Below are 26,984 nucleotides of genomic sequence, written 5' to 3'. Positions count from 1 at the left end.
GCCTTCAACTTCCAAGCTTGAGACTTGAAGCTTTAATACTCGAACCTTCAACTTCCAACCTTGAAACTTTAGGCTTTAAACTTGAAGTTTCAATTTTCAAACTTGAAACTTGACGCTTTAATACTCGAATCTTTAATTTCCAAATTTGAGACTTGAAGATTTAATACTCGAACCTTCAACTTCCAAGCTTGAGACTTAAAGTTTCAATATCTGAGCCTTCAACTTCCAAGCTTGAGACTCGAAGCTTTAATGCTCGAACCTTCAACTTCCAACATTGAAACTTTAGGCTTTAAACTTGAAGTTTCAATTTTCAAGCTTGAAACGTGAAGATTTAATACTCAAATCTTTAATTTCCAAATTTGAGACTCGAAGCTTTAATACTCGAACCTTCAACTGCCAACCTTGAAACTTTAGACTTTAAATTTGAAATTTCAATTTTCAAACTTGAAACTTGAAGCTTCGATCTTCAAGCTTGAAACTTGAAGCTTTAATACTCGAATCTTTAATTTCCAAATTTGAGACTTAAAGTTTCAATATCTGAGCCTTCAACTTCCAAGCTTGAGATTCGAAGCTTTAATACTCGAACCTTCAACTTTCAACCTTGAAACTTTAGACTTTAAACTTGAAGTTGCAATTTTCAAACTTGAAACTTGAAGCTTCGATCTTCAAGCTTGAAACTTGAAGCTTTAATACTTGAATCCTTAATTTCCAAATTTGAGACTTGAAGTTTCAATATCTGAGCCTTCAACTTCCAAGCTTGAGACTCGAAGCTTTAATGCTCGAACCTTCAACTTGCAACCTTGAAACTTTAGACTTTAAACTTGAAGTTTCAATTTTCAAGCTTGAGACTTGGAGCTTCGAGCTTCAAGCTTGAGACTTGAAGCTTTAGGCTTTAAACTTGAAGCTTTAATGGTCGAATCTTTAATTTCCAAATTTGAGACTTGAAGATTTAATATTCAAACTTCCAAGCTTGAGACTTAAAGTTTCAGTATCTGAGCCTTCAACTTCCAAGCTTGAGACTCGAAGCTTTAATGCTCGAACCTTCAACTTGCAACCTTGAAACTTTAGGCTTTGAACTTGAAGCTTTGATCTTCAAGCTTGAAACTTGAAGCTTTAATACTCGAATCTTTAATTTCCAAATTTGAGACTTAAAGTTTCAATATCTGAGCCTTCAACTTCCAAGCTTGAGACTTGAAGCTTTAATACTCGAACCTTCAACTTTCAACCTTGAAACTTTAGGCTTTAAACTTGAAGTTTCAATTTTCAAACTTGAAAATTGAAGCTTCGATCTTCAAGCTTGAAACTTGAAGCTTCGATCTTCAAGCTTGAAACTTGAAGCTTTAATACTCGAATCTTTAATTTCCAAATTTGAGACTTGAAGATTTAATATGTGAACCTTCAACTTCCAATCTTAAAACTTTAGGCTTTAAACTTGAAGTTTCAATTTTCAAAGTTGAAACTTGAAGCTTCGATCTTCAAGCTTGAAACTTGAAGCTTTAATACTCGAATCTTTAATTTCCAAATTTGAGACTTGAAGATTTAATACTCGAACCTTCAACTTCCAAGCTTGAGACTCGAAGCTTTAATGCTCGAACCTTCAACTTCCAACCTTTGAAACATTAGACTTTAAACTTGAAATTTCAATTTTCAAACTTGAAACTTGAAGCTTCGATCTTCAAGCTTGAAACTTGAAGCTTTAATACTCGAATCTTTAATTTCCAAATTTTAGGCTTGAAGATTTAATATCTGAACCTTCAATTTCCAAGCTTGAGACCTTTTTATATTACTTTCTTCTAGCATTGAAAATGGGGTCATTTTTGATTCTCGACTTAATCAAGAAAACTTAAGGCATTCAGCAAACAATTTCTCACAATCTCGAAATCTCAAAGAAAATTCTACTAACACATTAAACACTCATTTCTTATTTACACCTCTTCCTTCACAGAAAGTAAAAATCCAAAAACCCATAAATAAAGAAGACTCTCCTTAAGGAAGAACCCAGGCTCTTATTTGCACCTCTTCCTCCACTAAAAATCAAAATCCAAAAATTCTGAAAAATAGGAAACTCTCCTTAAAGAACAACCCAGGCTCAAACGAGCCAATAATTAATCGTCTTTTTAAAGATCAACCCACACTCAAACGAACCAATAATTAATGATGATGCAAAAATCCTAAAAAATAGGATTCCTTAAAGTACAACCCACCCTTAAACGACCCAATAATTAATCGTAATCCAAAAATCCTAAAAAATAGGATTCCTTAAAGAGCAACCAATAATTAATCGTGATCCAAAAAACCCATAAATAGAGAAGACTCTCCTTAAAGAACAACCTACCCTCAAACGATCCAATAATTAATCGTAATCCAAAAATCTTAAAAAATAGAAGACTCTCCTTAGAGAAGAACCCAGGCTCTTATTTACAGCTCTTCCTTCACCAAAAGCCAGAATCCAAAAATCCAAGAACCAAAAATCCAAAAAGAAAGTGAGGAAACTCTTCTTAAAGAAAAACTCACCCTCAAACAAACCAATAATTAATTGTAAAAAATATTAAAAATCCTAAAAAATAGGAGACTCTCCTTAAAGAACAACCCACCCTTAAACGAGCCAATAATTAATTGTAAAAAATATTAAAAATTTTAGAAAATAGGAGACTCTCCTTAAAGAACAACCCACCCTTAAACGAGCCAATAATTAATTGTAAAAAATATTAAAAATTTTAGAAAATAGGAGACTCTCCTTAAAGAACAACCCACCCTTAAACGAGCCAATAATTAATTGTAAAAAATATTAAAAATCCAAAAGAATAGGAGACTCTCCTTAAAGAACAACCCACACTTAAACGAATCCCAAACGAAATCCTCAAACGAATTAATCGTGATCCAAAAATCCTAAAAAGCAGAAGACTCTCCACCTTCGAACGAGCCAATAATTAATCCTGGCAACGCGCGATGCAGGATAGCAAACGATTAACGTTTAAATTAGGTAGATTTCCAAATTAATCATAAAAAACGAACGCATCAAGTAAACAGAAATTTCAATTTTATTTATTATTACAATATTATTTTTAAAAATAATATTATGATAATCAGGTGAACAGAAATTTCAAGAAAAATTCAAGAAAAATTTGCAGAGTAAAATTTCTACTAGCATATTAAATATTTGTTTTTTTTATATAGTACTTTTTTTTTAACGTTGAAAGTAGGGCCATTTTTGATTCCGAAATCAATAAAAGAAAAAACCTAATGCATTAAATAAACAATTTCTCACAATCTCAAAAGAAAAAGAAATTTCTACTAACGCATAAAACACTCATATTTCATTTACCAATAGTCAAAATCCAGGAATCCTAAAAAATAAGAGAATCTCCTTAAAGAACAACCCACCCTCAAACAAACCAATAATTAATTGTAAAAAATATTAAAAATCCTAAAAAATAGGAGACTCTCCTTAAAGAACAATCCACCCTCAAACGAGCCAATAATTAATCGTAAAAAATATCAAAAATCCTAGAAAATAGGAGACTCTCCTTAAAGAACAACCCCCCCTCGAACGAGCCAATAATTAATTGTAAAAAATATTAAAAATCCTAAAAAATAGGAGACTCTCCTTAAAGAACAACCTCCCCTCAAACGAGCCAATAATTAATCCTGGCAACGCGCGATGCAGGATAGCAAACGATTAACGTTTAAATTAGGCAGGCTGCGCTCGTAAGCGAAGGTGGACGGGAGTTATTAATGTCTCGTCGAAGAGAGTAGAGGCTAGCGCGGTATGCTGGCGAATTACTTACCCAGTATCTGGCTAAGAACGGTGCGGCCATCTTCGCCAAGGCAGGCGCTCCTGGCATCAAAGGGATTTGTGAATTGCACGAATGCATACCCTTTGTGCATGGATATTCCTGAAACAACAAACGATCATCACGTTCCAATACCAATGCTCGCCTCGCTTTCTTCCTGGCCCACGCGAATGGAATGAAACAGAAATACCACGATAATGGCGACTGGGGGGAGAGGGGGCCAGGGAATCTTTAATTAAAATTGTTTCCATGAATTTTGATGAGCTGACTGAGAGGAGGGGCGGCTGTGCGAGCTCGTCATCGTTCCGCTGCCTGAATCGCGATTATTGAAACGGAAATACTGAGCCGGATTCCTTCCTCGCGATCTTTCAGCTGCTTCGTTTCCTTCGATGGATTTTCGAGAGGAGTTGACGAATTTCGAGGGCGTGCAGTAATTTTGTAGCTTCGTTCGAACGAACGTTTGTTATCGATCAAATTTTCAACGATTCGTAATTTGTTATCTCGACCTCGAATTGCGATTCTTTTTTATTTTAAATCGAAACTAGTAGAGTTGTAACATTTGGGTCAGGGATGAATTAAAACAAGCGTGGATCCCAATTTCGCGAATTAATTTTGCAGTTTCATGACGTGGTCCACGAATGTTCGAACGAAATTTTCGATAATTAGTAATTTGTTGTTTCAACCTCGAATCAAAATAGAAATTAGTGGAGTTGTAAATTGTTTGGATCAGGGATGGATCGAGGCGAGCGTGGGCCACCGTGTTATTTTGCAGTTTAAATGGAAATTAGCAAAATTGCGAACGTTTGATTCAGTGACGGATCTAAAGAAACTGGTGCCTTGCGCTTAAAAAAAATTCTCGAGATTTACAGAGGCGTATCAAGAGAAGTTGGTGCATTGCACTTGAGACATTTTTTTAGCTCTCCAGGGACGTGTCAAGAGAAGTTGGAGCCCCGCACTTAAGAAATTTTTCAAGTTTTCCAGGAACGACTCAAGATAAGTTGGTGACTCAGCCTTGAGAAATTTTTGAAATTCCCAGGGACGGAACAAGACAGTTGGGAGCCCCGCGCATAAAAAATTTTTAACAATTTGTTTTCAAATCTTTTCGACTATTTTGTGCAAGCTTTTTAGAACCTTTTTGGTCATTTTCAAAAAATTTAAATCAAGGTGTCATAGTTTGAGAACCACTGCTTTAGAATATTGACGTGTGTAGTTTGAGAACCACTGTTTTGGAATTTCGACGCGTGTAGCTTGAGAACCACTATTTTGAAATCTTAACGAGTAGAGTTTGAGAAACACTGTTTTGGAATCTTAACGAGTACCGTTTGAGAACCACTGCTTTCAAATATTAACGCTTATATAGCTTGAAAACCACTGTTTTGAAATCTTAACGAGTACAGTTTGAGAACCACTGCTTTGGAATCTTAACGAGTACCGTTTGAGAACCACTGCTTTCAAATATTAACGCTTATATAGCTTGAAAACCACTGTTTTGAAATCTTAACGAGTACAGTTTGAGAACCACTGCTTTGGAATCTTAACGAGTACAGTTTGAGAACCACTGCTTTGGAATCTTAACGAGTACAGTTTGAGGACCACTGCTTTCAAATATTAACGCGCATAGTTTGAGAACCACTGCCTTAGAATATTGACGTGTGTAGTTTGAGAACCACTGTTTTGGAATTTTAACGCGTACAGCTTTGAGAACCACTATTTTGAAATCTTAACGAGTACAGTTTGAGAACCACTGTTTTGTAATCTTAACGAATACAGTTTGAGAACCACTGTTTTGGAATCTTAACGAGTACAATTTGAGAACCACTGCTATGGAATCTTAACGAGTACAGTTTGAGGATCACTGCTTTAAAATATCAACGCGCACGGTTTGAGAACCACTGCTTTCAAATAATAACGCGCATAGTTTGAGAACCACTGCTTTAGAATATTGACGCGTGTAGTTTGAGAACCACTGTTTTGGAATTTCAACGCGTAAAAGCTTGAGAACCACTATTTTGAAATCTTAACGAGTACAGTTTGAGAACCACTGTTTTGAAATCTTAACGAGTACAGTTTGAGAACTACTGCTTTCAAATATTAACGAGCATATCTTGAGAACCATTGCTTTAGAACATTAACATGCACAGTATGAGAACCACTGCTTTATAATACTGTGGCGCATAGTTTGAGAATCACTGGTTTAAAATGTTGTGGTTCAAACTTTGGAACCCATTGCTCTCAAATTTAAATGCCCCAGTGCTTAGAATTTGAGAACCACTGCTTTAGAATATTAACATGCATAGCATGAGAACCATTGCTTTGAAATATTGCGGTTCAAACTTTGGGATCCATTGCTCTGGAATTTAAATACTCTAGTGCTCGCAATTTGAGAACCACTGCTTTAGAATATTAATATGCACAGTATATTAATATGCACTGCTTTAGAATGTTGTGGTTCAAACTTTGATACCAATTGCTCTAAAGTTTAAATATTCTAGTGCGCCCAATTTGAGATCCACTGTTCTAGAATATTAGGACTCGCAGTTTGAGAACCACTGATTGCAACCTACCCAAACTTAACCTAACCAATCCCCTTCGCAAACTCTTCAACATAATCGCAGAACGAGAAAGCAATACAACGTCGATTTTACAACTGTCAGCCGAAACAACAAATCGACTTCCCGTTCTAATTACCACCCAATCGATAATTAATCGATCGCGATTCTACCGTGAAAACTCTCGATATCGCGACATCGAGACAAGAGACAAAGAACCGCCCAAAACGAAACGTCCTTTGGGAGTTATCTTCCCACCCCAACGCGTGCCTGTCGATTCTACCGCGCAAAAAACCAGGAACGAAAGAAACGCCGCGAAGTCTCGCAGCGCCTGACATTATTAACATGTCGGACACAACTGGCGCTCGCAGATAAGTTTTTTTCGACCGTCACTGTCCAGAAACCCTCTCGAAAGTATATCCTGCATCCAACGCGCGTACGCCTGTGGCTATACACGAGCAACCGTGGCGGGAATATATGGAGATTTCCATATTTGTTTCAGCATAATGAATTCCATGCATGGTCAGCTGCTAACCACGCAAAAGTTATTACGGGTACACAGATTACAGCCGGCTCTGCCGCGTTAAAATGAACGTATCTGGCGACTTGCTACGCGGACCGAATCGATGACGCGGCTGGTGCCATGTGGTAGCCGATGTGAACAGAAAAAAAAAAAAGAAAAAAAAGAAACAGGGACGGTTGAAATTTTCAACGGCCAAATACTTTCGAGCTTAAAATTCCTGACGATTTTAAGCTTCTCAGTGGCGTGGCTCGAAACGTATCCGCGGTGCTTTAAACTCGTCAGAGGAAATTGTTGGCGTTGATCAGCGCGATGCGAGTCGCGAGGCGAAGTTTTGCTCGTTGCAGGCGTTTCTTCAGGTTTGGCGAGTTTTTGAGGAACACACTGGAGTTAAGGTTGGGTTCTTGGTTGTGAATACGTTTGGAGATGGTGGATTGAGAACCACTGAGATTCTGTTCGAGAGAACGTTTGCTAATTTATTAATGCAATTTTGATAACGTCAATGCCATTTATCAGTGCATCTCCTTTAAAACAATGTAAAACCTATGGGTTGAGAACCACTGAGATTTTGTTCGAGAGAACGTCTGTTAATTTATCAACGCAATTTTTCGCAACAGAAATACAATTTAACGGTGTCGTGTTCGTTTCAAAAAAATTTGCAATTAGTAGGTTGAGAACCACTGAGATGTTGTTAAACGAGAACTTTGGTGAAGAAGATTTGAAAGCTATTCAACAGTGTCTCAATGGATTAAAATTGAAAACGATTTAACAATGTTTCTTCATTTCAACAAAAGTTGGAATCAGTAGGTTGAGAACCACTGTGATGTTGATAAAAGAACACTGACGAATCAAATGTGAAAATGACACGAGTTATTTTTCTCAGAGAAATCAATGTTGTTTACAATTGAACAATTTCTATTTCATGTGGGTTGAGAACCACTGATATTTAGTTCCAGAGATCCTTTATTAACTCATTAAAGCAATTTTAATTAAAACATGAATACAATTTAACAATGTCTCATCACTTTAAAACACTTCTTTAACTTTAAATTTAGATTGTTGGTTGTGAACAAATTTGTAATGGATGGGTTGAGAACCGCTGAGATTTTGTCCTAGAGAACTCTTGTTAATTTATTAACACAATTTCCAAGACATTAATGCCACTGAGCAGTGTTTCTTCACATTAAAAATGAACAGTGTCTTTTCAATTCAGAGAAATTTGCAATCAATAAAGTTGAGAACCACTGAGATCTCGTTCTAAAGAACTTTCGACAATAATTATCACAATTTTGACAACATTAATCCAATTATAACAGTCATCCTTCACTTAAAAAATTTGCAATCAACAAAGTTGAGAACCACTGAAATTTCGTTCTAGAGAACTTTTGCTAACTTATTAACGCAATTTTAATTAAAGCACGAATGCAATTTAACAGTGTCTCAACACTTAAAAAAATTTGAGGTCAATAGGTTGAGAACCACTGATATCATCTACGAAAAATCTTTTGTTAATTTACTACCGCAATTTTAACCACATTAATGCAATTTAACAGTCTCCCTTTAATTCAAAATTTTTCAATCTATAAAGTTGAGAACCACTGAGATTACGATCTAAAGAACTTTCGTCAATAATTATCGCAATTTTGATAACATTAATCCAATTATAACAGTCACCCTTCATTTAAAAAATTTGCAATTAATAAAGTTGAGAACCACTGAGATTTCGATCTAAAGAACTTTCGTCAATAATCATCACAATTTTGACAACATTAATCCAATTATAACAGTCACCCTTCACTTAAAAAATTTACAATCAATAAAGTTGAGAACCACTGAGATCTCGTTCTAAAGAACTTCTGTCAATAATTATCGCAATTTTGATAACATTAATGCAATTTAACAGCGTCTCTTCCCTTAAAAAAGATTTTCGATTAAGAAAGTTGAGAACCACTGATATTTCGTTCTAGAGTTCCCTGTTTAATTTATTAACGCAATTTTAATAATATTAATGACATTTAATAATGTCTATTCACTTTAATGAAATAATCTATCGTTCAAGTTGAGAACCACTGACATCTTGTTCTAGAGATCGTTCTTTAATTTATTAACGCAATTTTAATAACCATTAATGACATTTAACAGTGTCTATTCACTTTAATGAAATAATCTATCGATCAAGTTGAGAACCACTGACATCATGTTCTAAAGATCGTTATTCAAATTATTAACGCAATTTTAATAACATTAATGCAATTTAACAGTCTCTCTTTACTTCAAAATTTTTCAATCTACAAAGTTGAGAACCACTGAAATCGTGTTCTAAAAAAACATTCGTCAATAATTATCGCAAGTTTGATAACATTAATCTAATTTAAATCATCCTTCGCTTAAAAAATTTGCAATCAACAAAGTTGAGAACCACTGAAATTCGCTTCAAGAAAACTTCCTGTTTTTACCTTAAACATAAAAAATCAACAATTTTCACAAAACCAACTTTGGTTTCGCGAGAAATGATTAGTTTTATGAAAATTGTTGACTCTTTATGTGAACATCTCAAACATCCCACTGGTTCTCAACCAAAAACCCCTCAAAAACACACGAAAAAAACACTAGAGAGTCGCATTTCGCCTGCAAAAACAAAAAAAAGAAAACACATTCTCGTACAACAACGAGATTAGACGCGAGCCCAATCAGAGCCAGCGATCTTTTTCAGCTCTCTGTTTACCATCCCGCAACCCCCGCAATTCCCCACTCGCTTTACAACGCCAGATCCCACAGGTCTGCCTGGAAATTAGCTTCCCCGTTGTTAAACATTAAAATCGTAATTGTCGTCAGAAGGGCAGTAAACGAGCCATCGCAGTTATTACGAGCCGTTCGAGGCATCCACGTCCCTCGAACCATTTTTTCCACCTCTCGCAGGTAAATCTAATTACTTCTCTCAGTTGCGAGTCCCTGTGGGGACCGCAAAAATAATTCCACGCGGCTGCGAAGAATTTCTTTCGTCGATTCGATCGACGCAAGAGATCGAATCGATCGCTCTTGATCGATCCATCAGCGTTTTTCTTGCCCTCAGACCCTTCGTTTCTCTTCTAATTCGACCCTTTCGCTCGTTACTGCCTCGAGCTGCGCAAAAAACCGCGGGATATGCAGATTTCCGCGAGAGAACAAACGTAAACGCGCGCAACAAGGAATATCGAGTTACTGCGAGGCTTTTCCTCTTCTTTTCGCGAATTATTCCGTTCTCCACTCGATTTTAATGTCCACGAAATTTAATGCTGCTCTCCAGGCGTTTGGTCACTCGATTCTCCTGCATTCTGACCAACGCAGCTGTTGCTGCTGTGGCCTCTCGAATTTTCGTGGACCAGGACAAACTGAAGCTGCCTGCAATTTCATCGTTTACTGAGCAGAGTGCTTCAGAGTCGTTCATTCTCTGCGAAGGATATCGAGATCACTTCTTTATCTGGTTTCGTGGAGAACAGACGATGAGGAGTTGGGTTGTGGATGTTGAGTTTTGGGTTGGCTAAGAGAGTTTTGAGGGGATCTCTTTATTTGGTTTTTTTATTTGAGGTTGAAGAGGTTTGGAGGAGGGTTTGTGAAATTATTTTGCTGCTGAGAACCACTGAGATCTCTTGTTCGAGAGAAATTTTGTTGCAAATTAATGTAGTTTATCTACATCTCTTCACTTTAAAGAAATTTGGAATTAGTATGGTTGAGAACCACTCAGATCTTGCTTGAAAGAAATTTTGTTGATTATTAATGCAGTTTCTTTGTATCTCTTCATATAAAAGAAATTTGTGTCGTACGAATTGGAATTTTGAGGTGTTGGCTGAGGACAGTCTTGAGTGAGGCCTTCAGGTTTTTTAATTTGGGATTGAAGAGGTTTGGAGAAGGTTTTGTGACTTAATTGTAGTGCTGAGAACCACTGAGATCTTGTTCGAGAGGACTTTAATTGATAATTGATGTAATTTATTGGTATCCCTTCGTTTCAAAGAGATTTGTGATTAGAGATTGAGTTGTGGTCTTCAAGTTTTTTAATTTGAGATTGAAGAGATGCTGAGAACCACTGAAATCTTGCTCCAGAGAACTTTTACTGATAATTGAATTACGTTGATCGATCAATTAAATGCAGTTTATCTGTATCTCTTCATTTCAAAGAAATTTGGAATTAATATGTTGAGAACCACTGAAATATTATTCAACAGAACTTTGATTAATTAAGTTTAAAAGTGGAATGAGTCACTTCTTGGAACAAATCAAGTTAATAATAACATTAAGTACAATTTAATAGTATTATCATTGTTCATTCTGAACAAATTTTCCATTAATAGATTGAGAACCACTGAGAGAACTTTCATTAAAGAACGAGTAAAATAATCTGTTTCAATAAAATCAGTAAAAATTATGAACAAAAGAAGCTTAGAAATTAAGTTTAAATCACTTTATATAAAGAAAAATTCACAACATCGATAAATCCATCACCTACAATACCAACCTAACACAAAACTAATAAAACTACTAAACGAAATAACAAAATAGTAAACTAATAAAAGAAATTTCACTAAAAAAAACCAAGAAAATGTAGAAACTCGTTTACAATATTGAGAACCACTGAAAGAACTTTCTATAAATAAAGATTAAAGTAATCTACAATCAATAAAATCAGAAAATTACAAACAAGAAAGCTTGGAAATTAAGTATGAAATGAAACATTCACAACGTCGATAAATCCATCACCTATAATACCAACTCAGCACAAAACTGCTAAACTAATAAAAGAAATTTGACTAAAAAAAACCCAAGAAAATGTTGAAAGTCATTTAAAATATTACATTGAGAACCACTGAGAGAACTTTCATGAATAAAGATTTTAATTATCAACAAGAAAAGCTTGAAAATTAAGTCTGAAAGGAAACATTCACAACGTCGATAAATCCATCACCTACAATACCAACCCAACATAAAACTAATAAAAATTAACAAAACTACTAAACGAAATAAACAAATATTAAACTAATAAAAGAAATTTGACTAAAAAAACCAAGAAAATGTTCATAAATAATTAAAATTATTAACATTAAAATTATCAACCAAAAAAGTTTGAAAATTAAGTCTATAAGAAAACATTCACAACGTCGATAAATCCATCACCTACAATACCAACCCAACACAAAACTAATAAAAACTAATAAAACTACCAAACAAAATAACAAAATAGTAAACTAATAAAACAAATTTCACTAAAAGAAAGCAAGAAAACGCTGGAAGTCGTTTACAATATTGGAAACCACGGAAAGAGCTTTCTATAAATAAAGATTAAAATAATCTGTATCAATAAAATCAGAAAATTACAATCAAGAAAGCATAGAAATTAAGTCTGAATTATTCTACACGAAAGAACATTTACAACGTCGATAAATCCGTCACCTGTAATACCAACCTAGCACAAAACTAATAAAAACTAACAAAACTACTGAACAAAATAAACAAATAATAAACTAATAAAAGAAATTTGACTAAAAAAACTCTAAAAAATGTTGAAAGTCGTTTACGATATTATATTGAGAACCATTGAGACAACTTTCATAAATAATTAAAATTATTAAGATAAAAATTATCAAGAAAAAAGCTTGAAAATTAAGTCTATAAGAAAACATTCACAACGTCGATAAATCCATCATCTACAATACCAACCTAGCACAAAACTAATAAAAACTAACAAAACTACTAAACAAAATAAACAGATACTAAACTAATAAAAGAAAGTTGACTAAAAAAACCCAAGAAAATGTTGAAAGTCATTTAAAATATTATATTGGGAATCACTGAGAGAATTTTCTTAAATAAAGATTAAAATTATCAAGAAAAAAAGCTTGAAAATTAAGTCTATAAGAAAACATTCACAACGTCGATAAATCCATCATCTACAATACCAACCTAGCACAAAACTAATAAAAACTAACAAAACTACTAAACAAAATAAACAAATACTAAACCAATAAAACCAATTACACTAAAAAACCCCTGAAAAAGCCTGAAACTCGTTAAAACAATCACAAAAAACATCTGGTACGACGAAATAAGTGCAAAACAAGTAGATGCTCGCCATATTGCGAGGGACGAACGAAAAGCAAACCAAACCAAACTCAGTGGTTCTCATAATTCGTGGAAATCGCGAATTCTCGAAAGTCTGCGATCGCGTTCGAGCTCGAATCAGGCAATTTACTCGAGCAGAACTTGGAAATGAAATTAAGCACGAGGTGGTTTCGACCAATGGCCAGTCTGCATGGACGCTGCGCGCAATTCTGGTCGACTCGACCAGCGCAATCTTCAGCGCACAGCTGCCACGGTCTGACCAATAGCGAATGGACGCGGTTCTCGTCTTATCCGACCAATCGAGAGCCCGTTTTAATTCTCCAAGCGACTCTGACGAGCAAAGTCCTCGCGCAGACGCGTTCAGCGTCGCCTTCAGCGCTTATTGTCTACGACACTTTATCGAGGAAGCTGGTGAAAGTAAGCTGTTTATCGGTAGTTACCAGACACCACGTTTTGTCCATCGTCCCTGGTCACTTTCCACGAGATTTCGAGCTCTGAAGGTGGAAAATGGAGGAACTGCTGCGTCTTCTGTGCTGGGTCACGCTATTGGTTTCAGATTTTGGACTGTGTAGACGTTTTTCATGTAGCTTTTTCGTTGTATGATCGTTTCAATTAGCAATTATGACTCATATTATCGATTCTTGGTACGTATTTTAGCCTTTTGCTGTTTTTATTGTCGTTGTCTGGTTTTACTAATTTAGAGAAGTTTTTTTTAATTTTGTTGGGAATAACTTTGTTTTATTGGTTATTTCGAAGGACAGTTCATTGGAGGTTTGTTGTAATTTATATTGGTTTTTTTTTTTAAATTATCAATGGAAAATTAAGTCCACTAAGTGTTTCAACAACAACTCTATTAGCAGACATATCTTCAATTCCTTTTTCTTCCTTTTTGCCCACATTTTTCAACAGTATCGAGCTAAACCAATAAACGAGCTCATACATTATTTATCAATTTCACAGTTAATAAAAAAAAAACAAAAAATCAATTATAATCGTTTCAATTTTCCACAGAAAAGAAGAAACAAAAAATATTCCAAAGCAATAGTGGACTCTATCTATGATATTGTGTTCCAAAGCAGTGGTTCTCAAGTACAGAACAGCAAAATTTCTCAGTTTTATCGAAATACAAAGGAGGAAAAATATTCCAAAGCAGTGGTTCTCAAGTACAAACTAGTGAAATTTCCCACTCTTATCGAGAGACAAAAGAAGAACAAAAAATATTCCAAAGCAGTGGTGCATCACCTGATATTATATTCCAAAACAGTGGTTTTTAAAAACAGCAAAATTTGTCCACTTTTATCGAGATACAAAAGAGGAAAAAAAAATATTCCAGAGCTGTAGTGGACTCTATCTATGATATCGTGTTCTAAAGCAGTGGTTCTCAAGCACAGAACAGCAAAATTGTCCACTTTTATAAGAAAAAGAAAAAAAGGAGGAACCAAAAACAGTAAAATCGTCTACTTTTATCGAGATACAAAGAAGGAAAAAAAATATTTCAGAGCAGTGGTGGACTCTATTTACAATATCATGTCCCAAAGCAGTGGTTCTCAAATGAAGAACACCAAAAAAACCCATCTTTAATCAATGCAAACAAACGAATTTGCAATAATATAAAATAAAATGCAACAAAATCGAACGAGGACGTCCAAAGCAATGATTCTTAAAAACAGCAAAATTGCCCACTTTTATCAGGAAAAAAAGGAGGAACAAAAAATATTCCAAAGCAGTGGTGGACTCCATCTATGATATTGTGTTCCAAAACAGTGGTTCTCAAGTACAGAGCAGCAAAATTTCCCACTTTTATCAAGAAAAAAAGGAGGCACCAAAAATACTCCAAAGCAGTGCTTCTCAAAAACAGCAAAATTCTCCACTTTTATCAAGAAGAAAGGAAGGAACAAAAAATATTCCAGAGCAGTGATGCATCCTCCATCTACAATATCATATCCCAAAGCAGTGGTTCTCAAATGAAGAACACCAAAAAAACCCCTCTTTAATCAATGCAAACAAACGAATTTGCAATAATATAAAATAAAATGCAACAAAATCGAACGAGGACATCCAAAGCAATGATTCTTAAAAACAGCAAAATTGCCCACTTTTATCAGGAAAAAAAGGAGGAACAAAAAATATTCCAAAGCAGTAGTGGACTCCATCTATGATATTGTCTTCCAAAACAGTGGTTCTCAAATAAAGAACACCAAAAAAACCCCTCTTTAATCAATGCAAACAAACGAATTTGCAATAATATAAAATAAAATGCAACAAAATCGAACGAGGACGTCCAAAGCAATGATTCTCAAAAACAGCAAAATTGCCCACTTTTATCAAGAAAAAAAGGAGGAACAAAAAATATTCCAAAGCAGTAGTGGACTCCATCTATGACATCGTGTTCCAAAACAGTGGTTCTCAAGTACAGAACAGCAAAATTTCCCACTTTTATCAAGAAAAAAAGGAGGCACCAAAAATACTCCAAAGCAGTGCTTCTCAAAAACAGCAAAATTCTCCACTTTTATCAAGAAGAAAGAAAGGAACAAAAAATATTCCAGAGCAGTGATGCATCTTTCATCTACAATATCATGTCCCAAAGCAGTGGTTCTCAAATGAAGAACACCAAAAAAACCCCCCTTTAATCAACGCAAACAAACGAATTTGCAATAATATAAAACAAAACCAAACCAACACCAAAATCGAACTCAGACACAAATTCTTTCTTCTCCAATTTGTCATCGCTCGTCGTCGCGAAGAAACGAGCCCATTTCGAGGGGCAAGAAAGTGGGTGGCTCTTCTGGAAACGAAGTTAGTGGCAGAGCGAAAGGCTCGCAGCAGCTCGCAGTAACTCGAGACGGATATCCAATCGGGATATCGAAGGTCAAGGAGCTATCAGGCCGCAAATTGGGTTAGCAACGGGTATCGAGAGAATCCCATTTCCGCCCCGCTGTTTGTCTCCCGCCCAGCAGCAACTTTTTTACGCCACGAGCTTTTTTCCTGTTATCCGTGCCGCGATCTTTGAATCTCCGCGGGTACGCTCGGTTTCTAACTATTCTTCCACCAAAAAAAAAGAAAAAAAAATATATAAAGAGAGAAAAAGAGAGAGAGAATGGATGATCGTAGATTGCGCGGTTAAACTGCGAGCTGGGTTTTATTAAGAATAATAATAATAATAAAAAAAAATCTGAGACGCGACGCGTCAGCGCAAGACTACAAATAAAATAAATAAAAAATAAAACAAACAATAAGTAACAAATAAAACAAAACTGAGGCATTTAAATTCGCGAGGCATTGAAATTCGCGAGGCATTTCAATTCGCGAGGCATCTAAATTCGCGAGACATTTAAATTTTTGAGGCATTTAAATTCGCGAGGCATTTAAATTCGCGAGGCATTGAAATTCGCGAGGCATTTGAATTCGCGAGGCATTTGAATTCGCGAGGCATTTAAATTTTTGAGGCATTTAAATTCGCGAGGCATTTAAATTCGCGAGGCATTGAAATTCGCGAGGCATTTGAATTCGCGAGGCATTTGAATTCGCGAGGCATTTAAATTCGCGAGGCATTTAAATTCGCGAGGCATTGAAATTCGCCAGGCATCCAAATTCGCCAGGCATCCAAATTCGCGAGGTATTGAAATTCGCGAGGCATTCAAATTCGCGAGGAATTTAAATTCGCGAGGCATTTAACTTCGCGAGGCATTTAAATTCGCGAGGCATTGAAATTCGCGAGGCATTTAACTTCGCGAGGCATTGAAATTCGCGAGGCATCCAAATTCGCGAGGGATTGAAATTCGCGAGGCATTTAAATTCGCGAGGCATTTAAATTCGCGAGGCATTTAAATTCGCGAGGCATTGAAATTCGCCAGGCATCCAAATTCGCCAGGCATCCAAATTCGCGAGGCATTTAAATTCGCGAGGCATTTAAATTCGCGAGGCATTTAAATTCGCGAGGCATTTACATTCGCGAGGCATTTCAGTTCGCGAGGCATTTGAATTCGCGAGGCATTTAAATTCGCGAGGCATTTAAATTCGCGAGGCATTGAAATTCTCGAGGCATCTAAATTCGTGAGGCATTTAAATTCGCGAGGCATTTAAATTCGCGAGGCATTGAAATTCGCGAGGCATTGAAATTCGCGAGGCATTTAAATTCGCGAGGCATTTCAGTTCGCGAGGTATTTAAATTCGGGAGGCATTTAAAATCGCAAGGCATTTAAATTCGCGAGGCATTTAAATTCGCGAGGCATTTAAATTCGCGAGGCATTTAAATTCGCGAGGCATTTAAATTCGCCAGGCATCCAAATTCGCGAGGCATTTAGATTCGTGAGGAATTTAAATTCGCGAGGCATTTCAGTTCGCGAGGCATTGAAATTCTCGAGGCATTTAAATTCGCGAGGCATTTAAATTCGCGAGGCATTTAAATTCGCGAGGCATTGAAATTCGCGAGGCATCTAAATTCGCGAGGCATTTAAACTCGCGAGGCATTTAAATTCGCGAGGCATTTAAGTTCGCGAGGCATTTAAATTCGCGAGGGATTGAAATTCGCCAGGCATCCAAATTCGCGAGGCATTGAAATTCGCGAAGCATTCAAATTCTCGAGGCATTGAAATTCGCGAGGCATTTAAATTCGCGAGGCATTTAAATTCGCGAGGCATTTAAATTCGCGAGGCATTTAAATCGTCAGTGACTCTGGTCAGCTGTTACTCACCAGCGAGACGTCCATAGCGTTGAAACATCCGCTCGACGTCCGTCTTGCTGCACTGAAACGTGTTCAGATTCCCGACGAACACGCGGGAGTTCACCGCCTGTGGGTCCTGCGAATTGGTCTGGTTGCCCACTTTGCTCATCTTCATCGCCTGGAACAGAAGAATGTAACCGGAAGCTGGTTTAACGTCGAACGTGATTCGTGTTGCGACTTTGGGGGGAGGAAAGCAGTGATACAATCGTTTTATTGGCTCTAACTTGGTTTAATGGACGATTTTATGGCGTCGTCGAATTCGAGCTGACCTTTCGAAGGTTTTTATGGGCCCACCAATGGTGATTTGGTCCCATAATTAATCCTGATTTCGAATACGTTGGCAATTATTAATTTTTAAGGACAAGATTCGAAAATTTGCGTAATCGAAACTCGAAAAAACGACTGCAGTAGCGTCGATTTTAGATTAAAATTTTGATAATTGGTTAATTTATAGGCAATTATTGGCAATTATTGATTTTTGAGGGCAAGATTCGAAAATTTACGTAAATGAAATTCGAAAAAACTATTGCAGTTACGTCGATTTTAAATTAAAATTTGTTTCTATTCTACTAAAATTTCGATAATTAATTAATTTAGAGCCTGACACGTTGATAGTTATTGATTTTTAAGGGCTAGATTCGAGAACTTACCTCATCGACACTGAAGGAATGTAATTCTAATTCAATATGAAATTAAAAATGCAATGTTGCAAATTTCTTCTTTGAATTAAAATTTCTTCCTGTTCTGTTAAAATTTTGATAATTCATTAATTTAGAGCCTGACGTATTGGTAATTATTGATTTTTAAGGGCAAGATTCGAAAATTTACGTAATCGAAACTCGAAAAAAACGACTGCAGTAGCGTCGATTTTAGATTAAAATATTGATAATTGGTTAATTTATAGGCAATTACTGGCAATTATTGATTTTTGAGGGCAAGATTCGAAAATTTACGTAAATGAAATTCGAAAAAACTATGCAGTTACGTCGATTTTAGATTAAAATTTGTTTCTATTCTACTGAAATTTCAATAATTAATTTATTTATAGGCTGACATATTGGCAATTATTAATTTTTAAGGGCAAGATTCGAAAATTTACGTAATCGAAACTCGAAAAAACTGCTTCAGTCGCGTCGATGGGGTCCCAATTTCAGCAACGACTCACGTGGGACTTATTTAATTATCAAATGACCACGGAAACTCTTATTATTCGCAGCAATTAGAGAAGAGGAGGAGGCGCATTGAGGGAGTAATTAGACGCACCTCCAATTTCCGTTCGCTGAACGTGCTCGCCAGTAATTACTCTAACATCAATCAGGCCAATATTAAGGGGTGCTTACAGGTGCCGCCGCGACAAATTATATATCATTACTAACTATAGTATACAACGTATTCCAGTATCATAATTGTCCATCGTTACACCCTGTATAAAACATCGTGCAGCCTCGAGGAACTCTCTGCAGGAGCGTAGACTGTTATTAAAGTCTCGTGTTTTAGCCTCTTCTGTCTGTATTTAAGTATTAAGAGGGTTAGTGTTGCGTTTCAGGATTAAACGACACTTTAGAAATTGATTATTATGTACTAATTGGTGGTAACGAAGCGTAAAGTAACCTAGATTTGGTATTTGTTGACGATAATTTAGTTTAATATATTAGAAGTAAGAGTATATAAGTGCTTATTGACGATAATTTAATTTAAAATATTAGAAATAACAGTATATATGTATATATTTGGTTTGTTTATGTAAATAACGTCGCCATATTGAAGTGGAATTATTTTCTTTCACTTCGACAGTCGTAAGGTTCAAATTCGAGTGATTCTTAATGGTATTTGCGATGATTATGACCCTTATGCTAGATTCTGCCATCTTTATGAGAGATTTTTCTTCGAATTATACGAATTCAATTTACTTTCTTTACTTATTCCTTATTTAATTGTCCTATAAACACATTTTCACCATTGACAAAAGCTTCAAATCTCAAGTTTCAAGTTTAAAGCCTCAAGTTTCAAGCTTGAAGTTTGAAATTTCAAGTTTGAAGCGTTAAATTTCAAGCTTGAGAGTTGAAGGTTCAAGTTAAAAATTTCAAGTTTCAAGCTTCAAATCTCAAGCTTCAAGCTTAAAGCCTCAAGTCTCAAGCTTGAAAGCTAAAGCTTCGAGTATTAAAGATAAAAATCTAAAACTTGAAGATTGAAGCCTCAACTTTCAAGCTTGAGAGTTGAAGCTTCAAGTTAGAAATTTCAAGTTTCAAGCTTCAAATCCCAAGATTCAAGTTTAAAGCCTCAAGTCTGCAGCTTGAAGTTTGAAATTTCTAGTTTCAAGCTTAAAACCTCAAGTCTGAAGTTTAAAGCTTCGAGTCTCAAGCTTGAAGGTTGAAATTTCAAGCTTGAAGCTCCAAATCTCAAGTTTCAAGTTCGAAGTCTTACGTCTCAAGTTTGAAGTTTCAAATTTCAAGTTAGAAGCTTTAAATCTCAAGCTTCAAGTTCAAAGCCTCAAGTCTCAGGCTTGAAGTTTGAAATTTCAAGTTGAAAGCCTTAAATCTGAAGCTTGAGAGTTGAAGCTTCAAGTCAGAAACTTCAACTTTGAAGCTTTAAATCTCGAGTCTGAAGTTTAAAGCTTCGAATCTCGATGATCTTTATAACAGATTTTTTTTCGAATTACACGAATTAAATTTATTTTCTTTACTTATTTCTTATTTACGTTTTCTGTAGAATGGATTTGGACGCAAAAATTTAGTAAATAGCAGCCATATTGAGCCTAGAATTAGTTTCTCTCACTTCGACCAACATAAGGTTCAAATTCGCGTGATTCTTAATAGCTTTTCTAATGCTTCTGACCCTTATGCTGGACTCTATCATCTTTATAACAGATTTTTACATATCGTATCTACATTCTGGACCTCGCAGTCGTTAAAACAGAGCAGCTGGAACTCGTTGGAGGAAGAATTAACGAGATAGCAAAACTCTGAGCGACGATACCTGAAATTATACAGTCCCACCAGCAGTCCACTCTTTGTTTTACCTTCATACATAAATTATGGATAATCTTCTTAGTTCCAACCCCCCCTCCCAAAGAACTTCCACTTCCGATGATCGCGAGGGATGGATTAACTTTGAATTCGCGAGACCAACGCGCGCCTACGCGAGGATCTTTAACTTGGTTCGTTTTCATACTATTTTCGAAACGGATTCCCCTCAGCCAACCCTTAATTCGCCCGTTTCGTATTCAGCGGGGACAGATCGCTGAATAACTCGCGAAAATTGGAGAAGTTTCGCTGCTGACGATCGCTCGATCGTGTATGCTCTTCCAGAGAAGACTAAAAGAGGGGAAGAGTGGGAAGAGAGGCTATTTTTTAAATGGAAAAATGCATTTTTTGCAGTGGAAATTCAAAATCTTTTCAAGCAGAGGGCTCTCGTTAATCTTGATTCGCTCCTGGTGGCGACAACTTCGAATGTTGGGGCCTCCACGTTCCTTTTAAATGGTGAAAATGCATTTTTTGGGGGGAAATTTCAAAATTCTTCAAGCTCAGGACTTCCATTGATCTTGAATCGCTCTTGGAGGCGAGAATTTCGAATTCTTGGTGCCTCCACTTGCTTTGATTTCTTAGAGAAGACTAAAAGAGGGGAAGAGTGGGAAGAGAGGCTATTTTTTTAATGGAAAAATGCATTTTTTGCAGTGGAAATTCAAAATCTTTTCAAGCAGAGGGCTCTCGTTTATCTTGCTCGCTCCTGGTGGCGACAATTTCGAATGTTGGGGCCTCCACGTTCTTTTTAAATGGCAAAAATGCATTTTTTGAGGGAAAATTTCAAAACTTTTCAAGCTCAGGACTTCCATTGATCTTAAATCTCTGTTGGGTACGAAAATTTTGAATATTTGGGTCTTAGTACTTGTCCTGATTCGTTTTCTTGAAATTTCAACCTTCAAGCTTGAGACTTGAAGCTCCAAACTTGAAATTTCAACCATCAAGCTTGAGACTTGAAGCTTTAACTTTCAAGCTTGAGACTTGAAGCTTGAGATTTGAAGCTCCAAACTTGAAATTTCAACCTTCAAGCTTGAGACTTGGAGCTTTAACTTTCAAGTTTAAGACTTGAAGCTTGAGATTTGAAGCTCCAAACTTGAAATTTCAACCTTCAAGCTTGAGACTTGGAGCTTTAACTTTCAAGTTTAAGACTTGAAGCTTGAGATTTGAAGCTCCAAACTTGAAATTTCAACCTTCAAGCTTGAGACTTGAAGCTTGAGATTTGAAGCTCGAAACTCGAAATTTCAACCTTTAAGCTTGAGACTTGAAGCTTTAACTTTCAAGCTTGAGACTTGAAGCTTGAGATTTGAAGCTCCAAACTTGAAATTTCAACCTTCAAGCTTGAGACTTGAAGCTTGAGATTTGAAGCTCGAAACTCGAAATTTCAACCTTCAAGCTTGAGACTTGAAGCTTTAACTTTCAAGCTTGAGACTTGAAGCTTGAGATTTGAAGCTCCAAACTTGAAGTTTCAACCTTCAAGCTTGAGACTTGAGGCTTTAAACTTGAAGCTTCAGTTTTCAGTCCACCCATGGATAGCGAAAATTTCTAATATTTATGATTTTTTACTCTTCTTAAATCATTTCTGTAGAAATCACTGAATAATTTTCAAGAATTGGAGAAATTTCGCAACTGACGATCGCTCGATTTCGCCTATGCTGCGTTAAAGAAGAGTAAAAAAAGAGAAAAAGAGGGGGAACGCAATTTTTTAACTGGTAAAAACACATTTTTCAACGCCATTTCCAACATGAAATAACCGAGGATGTTTGAATAAAATTGGCGAGAGCAAATATAACCGCGGATAAAATGGTAATAATTTTTCCGCCGCGATATTAAGGGAAAAATATACCGTGTATGATCATAACAAACGAAACTCTCGAATTTCAGCTGGAAATACCGCGAATACCACCATTGGGGGGTGGCTTTCGATACGTTTTTATTCCGTAACGATCGTCGCGAAAAGGCAACATCGAGCATTTTATACGCTGGCCGAGTATTTATATTACGCTGGTAATTTCTGGTTGGTTCGAAGTAAAAATTTTCATTCGTTAACACTCTGTACGCAAATGACGGTCATAGCCGTCGGATTCGTGGCGATGCGTATACGCAAATGACGGTTATAGTCGTCAGATTCTTGGCGACGCGTATACGCAAATGACGGTTATAGCCGTCAGATTCTTGGCGATCTGTACGCAAATGACGGTCATAGCCGTCGGATTCTTGGCGATGCGTATACGCAAATGACGGTTATAGTCGTCAGATTCTTGGCGATCTGTACGCAAATGACGGTCATAGCCGTCGGATTCTTGGCGATGCGTATACGCAAATGACGGTCATAGCCGTCGTGCATATTTTAATCAATAAAAAAAGAAGCTCCAAACTTGAGGATTCAATATTGAAACTTGAGAGATTTGGAGCTTCAACTATCAAGCTTGAGATTTGAAGCTTGAAACTTAAAATTTCAAACTTCAAGCTTGAAATTTAAGGCTTCGAACTTCAAATTTCAAACTTCAAGCTTGAGACGTGAGGCTCTAAACTTAAGATTTCAAACTTCAAGCTTAAAATTTAAGGCTTCAAACTTGAAATTTCAAACTTCAAGCTTGAGACGTGAGGCTTTAGACTTGATACTTGAGATTTGCTGCTTTTGACAATGGTAAAAATGTGTATACAGGACAATTAAATAAGGAATAAGTAAAGAAAATAAATTTAATTCATATAATTCGAAGAAAAATCTGTTATAAAGATCGTAGAATCTAACATAAGGGTCAGAAGAATGATAAAAACTATGAAGAATCACTCGAATTTGAACCTTACGTCGGTCGAATTGAAAGAAATTAATTCTAATTCAACATGGCCACCATTTGCCAAATTTTACACGTTCAAATCCATTTTAAAGGAAACTTAAATAAAGAATAATCAAAGAAAACAAATATAAATCAAAGATAATAATTCTGAAAAATAGATATGACAAAAATATAAAGAAATTGTCTTGATAAGCACAGGTTCAAACCCTCGTTTCTCCACTTCTTTTGCAAATGAACAAAAAAAAATAGAGATCTGAGTCGTTGTTTGCGCGTTTGAAGAGTGCTGAACGAGATCGAAACGAGCTCTCTCGCGTTCACGAGGAGCAGAGTTTAAATCGTCGATATTTCTATTGTCGCCATTGCCGTGACCACAATCCGGAAGTGAGTTTGAAATCGCGTATCGTCGAATTGGTAGGAAATTCCGTGTTTAAGAGGAGGCTGGCTATACAGGCTGGTAACGAGGGCATTCAAAGCGGCTGTGGATTACCGTTTTGCTGGAGAAGGCAATTGCAGTAGCTCATTATGCTTAGATGCAATCGGACGGGGGAAAGGCTCGCGTGAAATTTCGAATATTAACCCTCTGTGCCTCGTTCAGTTCGTTAATGCGCCGTTACTTTTCATTCGTCGATCCGTTTCTCCTTGGCAGACACCATCCTCCTTTTAATTCCTCAACCTGAACCAAGTTCAATCGAACGACCAAAGAAAAATATTCCTTCCATTTCAAAAATATGAAATTTCTTCTTTATTTTATTTTATTTTATCTTTTTCTGTTTACCTACATTTTTTGGACTACGATTTACTGTAATTTTCACGCCAGAATTCAGAGAATGTTTAACAGAGAATGCAATAGACAGTGAAAAATATGTTTATTAGTTTATTATTGATTTAGAAAATTAAATTTCTTAGCAGACACCATTCTCACTTTTAATTCCTCAGTTGGGACCACGTTCAATCAATAAAAAAATAAAAGAAATAATAAACAAAATTCGTTTCGTTTCGAAAATATGAAATTACTTCTTTATTTTATTTTTTTGTTTTAGCTATATTTTTCGAAATAGCTATATTTCTTGGATCGATTTACTATAATGTCTGCGTTAGAAACTAGAGAATGTTTAATATAGAACGCAGTAAATATTGAGAAATATGTTTAGTAACAAATTATTGATTCAGAGAATTCAATTTCTTTGTATCGATAGCATTTACAAATTATAAGGCTCGTATTTATTAAGTTCTTATTTAATTTAGCTAGAAACATGTCTTTACTGTCTTCGAACAATCTCTGAAACGAATTAGAACGCAAAAATCTGGAAAATGGTGGCCATATTAAACCTAGAATTAGTTTCTCTCACCTCGACCAACATAAGGTTCAAATTCGCGTGATTCTTAATACATTTTCTAATACTTCTGACCCTTATACTAGACTCTACGATTTTTATAACAGATTTTTCTTCGAATTATACGAATTTAATTTATTTTCTTTACTCATTCCTTATTTAATTGTCCTATAAACACATTTTTACCATTGTCAAAAGCTTCAAATCTCAAGTTTCAAGTTTAAAGCCTCAAGTCTCAACCTTGAAGGTTGAAAGGTCAAGCTTGAGGCTCCAAATCTCAAGTTTCAAGTTTAAAGCTTCAAATATCAAGCTCGAGAGTTAAAGCTTCAAGTTAGAAATTTCAAGTTTCTAGCTTCAAATCTCAAGCTTCAAGTTTAATGCCTCAAGTCTCAAGCTTGAAAGCTGAAGCTTCGGGAATTAAAGCTGCAAGTCTAAAACTTGATGGCTGAAGACTCAAGTTTCAAGCTTCAGAGTTGAAGTTTCGATCTAGAAATTTCAAATTTGAAGGTTCAAATCTCAAGTTTCAAGTTTAAAGCCTCAGATCTCAAGCTTTAAGTTTGAAATTTCAAGTTTGAAGCTTCAAATCTCAAGCTACAAGTTCAAAGCCTCAAGTCTGAAGCTTGAAGCTTCAAATCTCAAGTTTGAAGTTTAACGCTTCGAGTCTCAATGATCTTTATAGCAGATTTTTTTCGAATTACACGAATTAAATTTATTTAATTGTCCTATAAACCCATTTTCACCATTGCCAAACAATCTCCAACACGAGTGAGCTGTGGAAAATCATTTTGAACGCAGAAATCTCGCAAATGGTGGCCATATTGATCCTAGAATTAGTTTCTCTCACTTCGACCAACATAAGGTTCAAATTCGCGTGATTCTTCATAGCTTTTCTAATGCTTCTGACCCTTACGCTAGACTCTGCCATCTTTATAAGAGATTTTCTTCCAAATTACACGAATTCAATTTATTCTCTTTACTTATTACTTATTTAATTGTCCTATAAACACATTTGAGGCAGCTTTGAAGGGAAATTGCAAGATTGCAGCTTTGAAAGGAATTGCAAAATTCTAAGTTCTTCAAGCATTCAAGCATTCTGAAGGAGAATTGTAAGATTTAAGCTTTCTTTTTGCAAAGAATTGCAAGGTTTAAGCTTTGTAGAGAATTGTAAGTTTCCAAGTTCGTCAAGAACGCTACTGTATGGTTTCTCTGAAGAGAATTGCAAGATTTAAGCTTCTTCGAAGCTGCTTCAACGTTGCTGGTACAAATTCGCGTGGTTCTTAATGGTATTTGCGATGCTTCTGACTCTTATGCTAGACTCTATCATCTTTATAACAGATTTTTCTGACTCTACTAGCGATATGACAAGTTACAGACGACCAAGTTCCTTCGAAAGGAGCACAGTAAACAGTCTGACCGTTTCGAAGGAAGTTTCAAAGTCTCATGAAATTCTTTTGTACATCCAACGTTCTAAATTGCGCAACCTGCGAAACTATCCTCCAGCGATGCACCACTCTTTCGTTAAGAAGTTTAAAGTACAAGAAAAGAGCTGCGCCAGTAACTTTTTCGAACATTTACGGCGGGAAATTTTAAATTGTATAACCGTGAAGACCAACTCTTCGCAACCAACAAAGTAGAAATTTATGGCCAGCTTTTATAAACGTTGAATCCTGATCTAAACAAATAAAAAACAAAATAAAATAAAAAACTACAGCGTTGAAAAGAATAAAATAAAAAACTATAGTGTAGAAAAAAAATTACAGCGTTGAAAAAAAAACTACAGCGTTGAAAAAAATAAAATAAAAAACTACAGCGTAGAAAAGAAAAAATAAAAAACTACAGCGTTGAAAAAAATAAAATAAGAAATACTATCGCTCAGAGTTTTGGTACTCGACATTTGAAACTTCAAGCTTGAGACTGGAGGCTTTGAACTTGAAACTTGATATTTGAAGCTTCTAACTTGAAATTTGAAACTTCAAGCTTGAGACTTGAGGCTTTTAACTTGAAGCTTGAGATTTGAAGCTTCAAACTTGAAATTTCTAACTTGAAGCTTCAACCTTCAAGCTTGAGACGTGAGGCTTCGAACTTGAAACTTGAGATTTGGTGCTTCAAGCTTGAAATTTCAACCTTCAAGCTTGAGAATCGAAGCTTCAAAC

At 35.9% G+C, this 26,984-nt stretch overlaps 2 protein-coding genes across 3 annotated transcripts in view; both read right to left on the bottom strand.

Moving 5' to 3' along the window:
* The window catches only part of LOC143431821 (protein masquerade-like), a 358,901-nt gene that overhangs the window by 282,470 nt on the left and 49,447 nt on the right, over window positions 1-26,984 (bottom strand). The window lies entirely within an intron of this gene.
* LOC143431828 (uncharacterized) overlaps window positions 1-26,984 on the bottom strand; it is a 243,034-nt gene that overhangs the window by 181,616 nt on the left and 34,434 nt on the right. Inside the window, exons 2-3 of one of the 2 annotated variants that reach the window (XM_076908780.1) lie at window positions 17,650-17,797; window positions 3,789-3,896 (exon numbers count right to left, since the gene is read on the bottom strand). In XM_076908780.1, the coding sequence (XP_076764895.1) occupies window positions 3,789-3,896; window positions 17,650-17,797 (256 nt within the window). Of the gene's footprint in view, window positions 1-3,788; window positions 3,897-17,649; window positions 17,799-26,984 lie in introns of both variants that reach the window. The other variant, XM_076908781.1, reaches the window with a different exon arrangement.

This window comes from Xylocopa sonorina, unplaced genomic scaffold (assembly GCF_050948175.1).
Source record: "Xylocopa sonorina isolate GNS202 unplaced genomic scaffold, iyXylSono1_principal scaffold0014, whole genome shotgun sequence".
Lineage (NCBI taxonomy): Eukaryota > Metazoa > Arthropoda > Insecta > Hymenoptera > Apidae > Xylocopa > Xylocopa sonorina.
Note: the sequence above shows the minus strand (reverse complement) of the source record. Positions and strands in the feature narration are given on the sequence as shown.